Here is a 9,683-nt window from a genome sequence, read left to right on the forward strand (position 1 = left end):
AGGAAGCGGGACGGGCCGCGAGGATCGCCCGCCTTGGGTCGCTGCTTGCTGCCAGCACACCTTGGCCGCTGGGCACCCCCGGTGCGGGCCTGGTCAGGGCCTCCGAGGCCAAGCCGAGGCCTGAGCCCCGGTCCAGCGTCTCTGCAGGCAGGCTGCTGCGTCGTGAAGCTCATGCCGTGTTTACACGGGTGTTTGTCTCCCTCAGGGTGGCAAATTCTATTCGAAGAGTGTTCATCGCAGAAGTCCCCATCATAGGTACTGCCTGTCGCTTACCTCTGGTCACAGTCCCTTGGGCTGCTGTCCACGTTGCTCTCATCGCTTCCCCTCCATTTTCTCCTGCACCTCCAAGATGCTCTCAGCTCACCTTACCTGTGTTTAGCCTGTACTACCAGATGCTGTCTCAGCTTCACTGTAGTGTCTGTAGTTTTTTCTGTGTCCTCGTGAACTGCTCGGCTTTTCCCCACAGAAATGTTTCTCAGCTTGTGACTTTTTCCTCTCTGCAGCCATCGACTGGGTCCAGATAGACGCCAACTCCTCCGTGCTTCATGATGAATTCATTGCACACAGACTGGGTGAGTACTGGGCATGGGAAGGAAGGTGATGTGCAGCAAGGCAGAGGTTGGGGACAAAATCAGTCTGGAGACACTGAAGCACCTTTGTCAGGAGGCTGCTGTTTTTCCACCTGTCTTGGCAGGAAGGTTGGTGCTCCTGTGGTCTCACTCAGACATTCCCATGATTTCCTTCTTCCCACAGGTCTCATCCCACTCACCAGCGATGACATTGTGGATAAGATGCAATATTCCAGAGTGAGTCAAGCAAAATGTGTTTATTTTGATGATGGTGGGTGTCTGATCTGATGGGAAGTGCTACTAATTTCTTGCTGGGAGAGGTTTGGCGTAAAGGTCTTGACCCATCTCTGTCCCAGGACTGCACGTGTGATGAGTTCTGTCCGGAGTGCTCTGTGGAGTTCACCCTTGACGTCCGGTGCAATGAAGACCAGACTCGTCATGTCACATCTCGTGATCTTATCTCCAACAACCCCCGGGTCATACCGGTCAGTGCGATCCCTCTGCTTGGCAGCGAGTCCCCTCTCTACGCTCCTGTTGAGGCTAGGGTAGCAAACACAGGGGATGTGGACAAAATAAGGCCTTCAAGCACGTTTCACATTGCCTAAAGCCCCACTTGAACTATAGTGGGAGAGCAAAGCAGGAGTATCTGCAGAAACAGCAGTGTGTGCCAGTACCCTCCTCTTCTTCATCTTGTCGAACTTCACTTGCTGTCTGATGGCATGTCAAAGCAGTATGGCCTTGTTAAAGCCTCATCTTGCGCCCTTCATCTCAAACTCTTGGGAGGCTTTAGCATTGTCCCTCCATCTTGCCTCAAGCACTCGGAGCGTGTGCGCTTGTGTCCTACAGCCGTGTCGCTGCGTTCTCCTGCCTGCTTGCTGCTGGGGCTCTGGTGACGTCAGCCTCTTCGAAGGTTTGGCCGCAACCCAGAGGCCTCTGGTTTTCTGGTTCTTGTCTCTCAGTGCCACAAGGTGCAAGGAGCCTGGGCCAGGGCACTGCTGCCAAACAGCTCTTGCTCAGTCAACTTGGGGAGGGTTGGCAGAGCCAAAGCAGAACAGATGCAAAGGGACTTACTGAGGAATGTTTTAAAATGCTATTGATGAGGATCTGGATGTCCCTGCAACCTGGGGGCTGCTTCTGGTGGCTGGTGACCGTGTCTGCCTGGTTAAAGCCTAACTGTAGCCCACTGTCCCTTGCTTGCTTCGGCTGAGGTGCTGCAAGTGCTGTGTGTCACCTGCCAGCAGACGTGGGAGTGATTTTGGGCTGCTGTGCAGAACCAAGCAGCTGCACTGGGCTGGGCTGGAGTGCTCTCCGTTCTGGAAGGGAGAGCAGCTCGGGAGGCGAGCAGGCTGGTGGAGTGGGATATCACGTAGCTAGCTGAAGCTGCCTGAGTTGTCCCGATTTCCATTCAAGAGCATGGGCTGGATTTGTTGCTGTAAGTCACTCTAGAGTGGCTCTCTGCAGTCTCTAACTTTTGTAGGCAACTGCTATTTGATGTGGGGAGAAAAGCTGATGTTGCCATTAATTCACTTGCTTTTGTTCTTCTGCAGGTGACATCTCGGAGCAGAGATAACGACCCCAATGACTACGTGGAGCAGGATGGTAAGCAGCGTTTCACTGAGAATAAGACCTGGATGAGGAAATGAATTTTTCTTTCAGGCTCTTTGAACTTGTTCTTCCTTTACTAGCTGTGTAACCGTAAGGCAGCTGTAAAGCTGGCAGTTCAGAGACAGCAGCGTCACTGCATCAATGGGGTTAGCGTTTTGTCTTAAGGTCACTTAAAGGTTATCCTCAGAACTAAAGTCCTGTATCAGAGGGTGCTTCTGTCTCTCCTTGTGAGAGCTTAGAGACAGCTAAGGTGCAAAATGGGTGCTGTCTGCTGTTGCATGGGGGCCTGTGCAACTCCTTTTTACTTAGCAGAATGTGTCCTAGCTACTCTGGGAACACCGATGAGCCCCTCTAAGAATCCAAGTGAGCCCTGGCTTCTGGTAACATCTTCCTGGGCACTAAAAATTCCTACTTTTGCCCTTGCGTGATCTACACACTCATTTCTCCTCTGCAGCCTTCTCAAATGAGCGTGTGCTTTTCCACAGACATCCTCATTGTGAAGCTAAGGAAGGGTCAAGAACTGAGACTGCGAGCCTATGCCAAGAAGGGCTTTGGCAAGGAGCACGCTAAGTGGAACCCCACGGCAGGCGTAGCCTTTGAGTACGACCCAGACAATGCGCTGAGGCACACAGTGTACCCCAAACCAGAGGAGTGGTAAGTCCTAATGTCTGTCTGGAGAGACTGGAAAAGATTTTCCAAAAGGCACCTGCGTTTCAGCCCTGGGGATAATTTGGGTCAGTAAGTGATTGCAAGCGTGCCTGTCGCTTCCTCTTGCACAGACCCTGCTGCTGTGTTAGGGTACCAAGGCCTGTCACTTGGTTGCAGCTGCATGCAAAGGTGGACTGGTTTGTGGCCACCTCTTGTCCTCTCCTCACATACTGTCACTGCTCTTCTACCTCACTCGCTTTCGTGTTCTCTCCCACCACTTGTTCCTGTTTTTTCTTCCCTGCAGAAGTGGTATGTAGGTCAGGGTAAGGTCTGAGGAAGGAACAGATCCACACGAGGTGGAAGAGGTTGCTATGAGAACAGAGAGTGGCAGGTTAGGTTGCAAGGCTGATTTTGCAGCCGTCTTTTCTTTGACGGAGCCCAGTGTGTGGCTCTAATTTCACCCATACATCTCCTCACTCCTGGAGCATAAGCTCTGGCAGCAGAGTTTTCCTCTCTGGCCCTTTCCTCTACTCTGCCGTAGCATTCTGCACCGGTAGCATGCTGTGTTTAATCTAAAAGTGACATGATTTTGCTTTTGGAAGGCTGCTGCCCGGCTTTGGCTGTGGTGAGGATTTTACCTAGCAGCAGTTTTCCATGAGTAGATACCTGAGCCGCTGCTCCTGACTCTGTGTCCCAGTGACCACCTAGCAGACATCCTGTCATCAAGCACGCTGGAGCCAGCAGCAGAGCAAGGCACCAGGTGCTTTAGCCACAGTGGGCTGAGAGCAGGGACTAGAGGGAGCAGCGGACGTGCTTCTGTGACAGCAGGGCAGCAGCCATAGCTGCGCTCAAGGTCAGGAAGACCTCAGTTACAGGAGCAGCATTTGGTGCAGGGACCGCAGAACCCAGGGCTGAGCAAGAGGGAACAAAAACCTGAGCAGAGCTGCAGCTGGAGAGGAGGCTGAGCGGCAGAAGGGGCTCAGCGGGTTTTCCTGCTGTCGCCACCTGGCCCCGCGTTGCCAAATTTGGCTCTGCAAATGGTGGGCTATTGTACCTCCACGCTGTCCGGTTCGAGCCTGGACCCTTGTGCCCATCACAGAACATGGCCTTATGCTATCCCTTGCTAAGTTAGCTATCAGTAAACAAGCTTCCTAGAGGTGCAGTTAGCCTAGATTTCACACCTCAGCTGGGCTGCCAGGGGTTTTCTGCTCAGGAGGTGTCATGGAGATCCTGTGTGGCTAGGTTTGCACTCAGGAAACTTGAGAGGCCTTTTGTCGCCGCGGGTGGAGTTGCAGGTAATCCTTAACATGCATGAAATGAGCTGGGATCTGCCCGCAGTCATCCCAGCCCTGTTTTACGGATGGAAGGAGCGAAGCCCGCTTGGCTTTGATGGGCTCTGGAGGGCGCGTTCATGGGTCTGGTTCAGTCAGTCTGGGTGAGAACGGGACGTGCCAGGCGTTCAGCTCCTTCAGCACTTCATCAGGGCGGTGCTCTGGGATCTGCAGTAGGAACCAGGCTGGCTGGTAGTGCTGGAAATCTGGAAAGAGGCATTTTCTTAGCATTGATGATCTCTACGTGTGGACTGAAGCTGGACTTTGGGAACTGCTGGCTACAGACCAGGCTGTCTTGGGGAACGTCTGTGAGACGCCGGTTGTGGTGAGGTGGTGCAGAGCCGAGGAGGATGCTGCTCAGCAGTTTTGTGGTCAGGAGCATGTCACAAGAGTTGATGTGCCAGCCTGTCCTTTGTCACCAACAGTTTTAGGGGTGGAACTGGATAGTTTTGAAGTTTCCAAATGATTTATGGCAGATAAGTTGCCCCAAAGTGTAGTTGATTGTCTGAGTGATAGATTGGATGCTTCAGAAACAAGAATGTCTGTGATGTGGAATTTCAAATCGGGTTTTGAAATCATTTTAGGCTTCGTTTTGGTGCTGTGAAAATTCTCTTGTTAAATTTTTATAACGCTGGATAGTAAGTCTTTGACACTGATGAAGTATCAGACTTGGAATATTGCTTTCAGGTGGGTGGACAGATGCCAGGCAGGCTGAGGTATCATTGGGTTTGCCACCTTTTTGGATGGGAAATGTCACAGTGTGACTTTTGGAGAGCGTGGGCTTTTGGAGATGTCGGTGTCATGGAGAACCTCCCCAGCTGCATGGCTGAGCACGTGTACGTTGGCAGTGAGGCGCTTCCTTGGCTGGGTGGCACAAGGCAGCTGCTAATGGGGATTCTTTTGTTTGGTGGCAGAGTCGGCTGCATCTTCAGGAACCTGGTGTGTTATACAACAGGTCAGGTACCTGGAAACAGCGTTTGAGAAGTTCTTGACAGAATATATGTAAAAATTGGAAAAATCCCAAAGGAAGATTGACATTGGAGCTGCCTGTTCCCTGATGATAGGTCTATTTTTCCAAGTTCATCTGATTCCCTGTGAAGACAATACAGAGACAAAGGCCTCTGCTCTCCAAGGCTAGCTGTTATTTTTGGTTTGGTTTTTCATGCTGGTTGCTTTTTGAGGCTGTTGGCAGAGCACTGGCACACAGCTGGACTCTCAGAGAAACTGTCATGGTGGTGGAAACCTCTGCCTTGTTTTTGATCACAGGTGGTTCTGCAAGTAACATGAAGACCCAGCTCCATTAACACTTTATCCCTCTCAGTGGTTTGTTGTAGACAGAGAATTTGTTTGAGAAGTGCAGTTTTAAAGGCAGCTGATGATAGGATGCTAGGATCAGCCTTTCTTGATATTGCCAGGGCAGAGGAAGGCCAGCAGGAAACCTTGGCGGGCACAGGATTTTCTGTGCTGGCTTCTCAGCCAGCGCAAGTCTTTGGGTTTCCTTACATGGATGAAGTGCTTCCAAACAGTCTCTCTGGTATGATGCCCTGTAAGCCAAGGGATGCAATGAGTAGAAAGATGTGTTGGCCTAGCTGATGCACGGGTGTTGCAGTGATTTTGGCAGTGATGTGTGTAGAGGAGTGGAAATGCAGGACATTAGGATGGGACTCACTGATGCAGCTGGTGTCTGAACTACAGGAGATTTATTTTTTTTTTCCTGCTGGGCACAAGCCAACCGGGTCTTCCCATCTCAGCTGTGCTGCACAGACTGAGTGCTGAGGTGCTCCAGTGTTTTCCTGGCACAGTGAAAAGTAGAAAGAAAAGAGAACACAAGGTCCATTGCTCCGTAAACAGCGTCCAGGCTCCATAAACACAGTCCCTTCAAGCATCACCATTCCTTTGCTGTAAGCACCTGCCAGATTGTGCCCGTGTAGGTGGATGGAGCCACAGCACCCCACACGGGGCTCACTGAATTTGGGCAGAGTGGGGCTGATCTTCCTTCTCCAGTGCTGCTGGGTGACTGTGTGCCGTTAATGAGGAGCTAGAAAGGGCAGCGTGGGACTGAGCTCTTTTTCCGTGACTTGATGTTTGATGACTGCTCTTTTGCCTGCTGGACGTAAGCCCCAGTGCTTGCTCTCTGGGACCAAACAGTGCCGTGAGTGCCTGGGCACTGTGGGGCTGGGCTAGAGCGTGGGCTCTGTGCTGACTTTCCCTTATCTTTGATTCCAGGCCCAAGAGTGAGTACTCAGAGATCGACGAGGAGGATGCTCAGGCTCCCTATGACCCCAATGGGAAGCCAGAGAGGTAGGAAGCTGAATGCGCTGCCACAGCTGGAAAATGGGGGGACTGGCTGGGTGCACCTCGTTGGCTTTTGTTAATACAGGAGTATCTACTCTGTGCTGAAGTTTTCGAACGCTGGGAGCTGGTGTTCCCTGAAAAGCAGGGCAGAAGTTGGAGTTTACTGGTGATATGCCCAGGCCTGGCAGGTTTTCCCCTCTGGGAAATACTAGACAGTTCTGAGTTTGTGTTATCAAGCAGGGCAGTGCAGCACTCTGTGAAGTGTCAGGCCTGTGAGGCAAAATGGCTTAGGCTGTTTATTCATCCATGTGGATCTCTCATGCTGTGACTGCTGGTGGTACCCCCCCTCCTGGGTTATTTGCACTGCAGAAGTGCCTGCAGCCAGCCTTACGCCCTGGCGTGGGGCTCTGTCCTGGCTTGCAAGTCATGGTGCTGAACCAAAAAAAAAAAAATCTCAGAAGTGCTCTTGCAGCCTGTGGAGTCACGGATGTTGGTGTGACAGTTGTAGAGGGGCAGTGCTGGCTGTTGCCTGGCTGGGATGATGATGCTGATGGTTGGGATTCCCGGCGGATCTCCCTGCGCTGGGTCAGGACACGCTGGAACGGCTCTGTGGGCGCTCTCTGGTGTTGCACCGCCTTGCAGAGCAGATGGTGACTTAACCCCCTGACTTGTAACCTCAGGTTTTATTATAACGTGGAGTCCTGCGGTTCTCTGCGCCCAGAGACCATCGTTCTCTCTGCACTCTCTGGCCTGAAGAAGAAACTGAGCGACCTCCAAACCCAGCTGAGCCATGAGATTCAGAGCGACGTCCTCACTATAAACTGAGGTGGCCCCTTGCAAGAGGGTGCTCAGGGGTGAGTGATGCAGAAGGTCGTTGCCTCCACCTGGCAGCGCTCTGGGCCAAGGCTTTTGTCTCCCCAACTCCCTCTGCCTTTCCTGGCCCAGCTCTGCTGGTTGGTGATGCCTCTTCCTGGCCCTCCTTCCCAGGGAAAGCCACCGTGATGTGTAGGGTAAAACAGGAACGGAATTGGTGAGCCTCTTTGCTGGGACAGGCTTTGTCTCTAAGTGATCCCAGAGTTTTAGGCCAGAGTTTTGGATTCTGGCCACGTGGCATTTGGGATTGGGAAGAGTGTACCTTGGTTACATAACCCTACCTTATTTGCATGTCCGTTCCTTACTGTGCTGAATAAAGCCTTACCCCCAACCGTGTTCTGTCATCCCTGAAAGCTCATCCGGGGCTGCAGGAGGAGATGTCACATCATTTACTTCTCTCCAATAGACATTAACTTAATGAGATCTGCTTTGGAGGGAGCAGAGCTCTCTATTGCTGATTGCTGCTCTTGGCATTACCTCCTAAGGAGACCAGAACCCCCTCCGGCAGGTAGCCTGTCATTTACTGATCCAGCGCTACATCTAAAGCAGATGTTTGAGGCAGAACTGGTAAGAGAGATGCTGCAGAAGGCAGTGCTGCAGGGGAGCCCAGATGGGCCAGGCGGGCTTAGCTGTACCCATGCGCTGTATAATCTTTCCGTTAGGAGCTGGGAGGGCAGGGAATCTGTCAGCTCTGACTGCTGACAGCTTCCTGTGTGCCCACAGCCCCAGGGTGGGTTGTGTGCTGGGCTGGAGCTTGGTGCAGGTCCCAAACCGTGACCACTGTGGTAGCAGCTGAAGGACTTCAGCAATTGCCCAGTCCACCCTTTCTCCTCTGCTCTGTCAGCACCCAGCAGGACTTGGGTAGAACTTCTGGGTGACGCTTTCCAGGAGAGATCTGTCTCTTCCCTGCCGTGGTGGCTGGGAGGGAGGGAAAGGCGTGCGTGCCACTGCGCTCGTCCCAGCGTGGACGTGGGGCATGGGAATGGCTCAGGGAGTGGGGACAGGTTTCACTCTGAGCCGGAGAGAGCAGCCTGGGTCAGCGTTGCCTTCCCCTCCAGGGAAGAGCTGCTGCAGCTGGGCGCTCCTTCGGTGCCTTTGCCATGGCACAGCTGGCTGCGGCACAGCTCCCCAAGACCTCCCTCCCGCCCCTGGAGGGAACCGGCTGGCGTGGCTGTCTTGCCTTGAGGCCAGCGCTCTGCCAGCCAGTCATGGTGTGGCAAATTCTGGAAGAGCTGGGAGACAGAGCAGCTTGAAACTCCTTCACCCGGGGACTTGGAGCCACCACTGCCCTGGCACGTCCGCAGAGCCACGGGCACCCCAGTGGGGTGTTGGCACCCTGTTTCACTCCAAGTTGTTTGATGGAGGGTGGCAGCTTGCTCCCCCGCTTCTCTCCTCTCCAGTGGTTTTAGGGCTTCACTTGAAATGTCCTGGCCGTGGCTGGAGGCAGAGCAAAGCTTTGAGCCAAGCACACTGCCAGGAGCCTTTGGAAATCTTCCCCCATCAGCATTTTTCTCTCTGGCAGGCGTTACTCCCGCTTGCACTTCCCGAGTGCGTTTGGGTGGAACAGACAAACAGGAAGGGTGGATAAGGGTTGTTTATTCATTGAGCAACTCCTTAAAAAAAAGAAAACCCAAACATTTTTGGTAATAAATGATAAATCTTTTCCAGATGAGGTGTGTAGCCAGGAAAAGAGAGCGAGTTAACACCTCTCACCTAGGGGAGGACGTGCTACCGCATAGTGCTGGGGTGCTGACGAGCCCCTCCACACCTGCCCATGCTGCGGGGAGCAGCCCTTCTCTGTCCTGCCATCCCTCGGCCTCAGCCACAAGCTACACCAACCCAAGACACAGTATTTACAGACCACAGGTTCCCACATCACGACACTCCCTGTCCCCAAAGCACGGACATGGAGCTTTAAGGGCAGAAATAAAACCACCAACCACCCAACCCAGACGGAAAGAAGACTCCAAAGAAACACCAAGGTTTGCACAGCAATAAAAAGATAGCCCTTCTAAAGGAGGTCAATAAATAGGACAACTAGAAAAAAATCAATTGCTTTTGAGTTCAGCACATGAAGCCCAGTTCCCCTCGCCCGGTGAGGGCTTTCACCCGGCTGCACTGACGGGCAAGGAGGGAGGACGATGGGGATACACGGAGAAATGCGGCTGTTCCCCCATCGGCATGGGCTTCTCTGCGCAGGGACTTTTTATATCTGCAAAGCTGCCCCTCGAGGGACAGATGCTACTGGCCAAAACCAGTCCCTGGGTTGCCCACCAGCAAATAAACCAGGGGCACAGCCGGGGAGAGCGACTGCGGGTGGAGGAGCAAGGGGTGCAGGGGTGGGGGCAGCCCGAGAAAGCCG

The 9,683-nt window shown here is 53.0% G+C and overlaps 1 protein-coding gene across 1 annotated transcript; it reads left to right on the forward strand.

The window, feature by feature from the left end:
* Positions 1–205: 205 nt before the first annotated feature.
* POLR2C (polymerase (RNA) II (DNA directed) polypeptide C, 33kDa) lies at positions 206–7,652 on the forward strand (the record flags this gene model as incomplete). Its single annotated transcript, XM_009706239.1, has 8 exons — positions 206–255; positions 504–572; positions 754–806; positions 926–1,054; positions 2,117–2,168; positions 2,660–2,828; positions 6,380–6,454; positions 7,129–7,652. Coding segments are annotated over 8 exons (742 nt in total), but the record flags the coding sequence as incomplete, so codon positions are not given.
* Positions 7,653–9,683: the final 2,031 nt, after the last annotated feature.

The sequence above is a fragment of the Cariama cristata genome, unplaced genomic scaffold, assembly GCF_000690535.1.
Source record: "Cariama cristata isolate BGI_N322 unplaced genomic scaffold, ASM69053v1 scaffold29728, whole genome shotgun sequence".
NCBI classification, from domain to species: domain Eukaryota; kingdom Metazoa; phylum Chordata; class Aves; order Cariamiformes; family Cariamidae; genus Cariama; species Cariama cristata.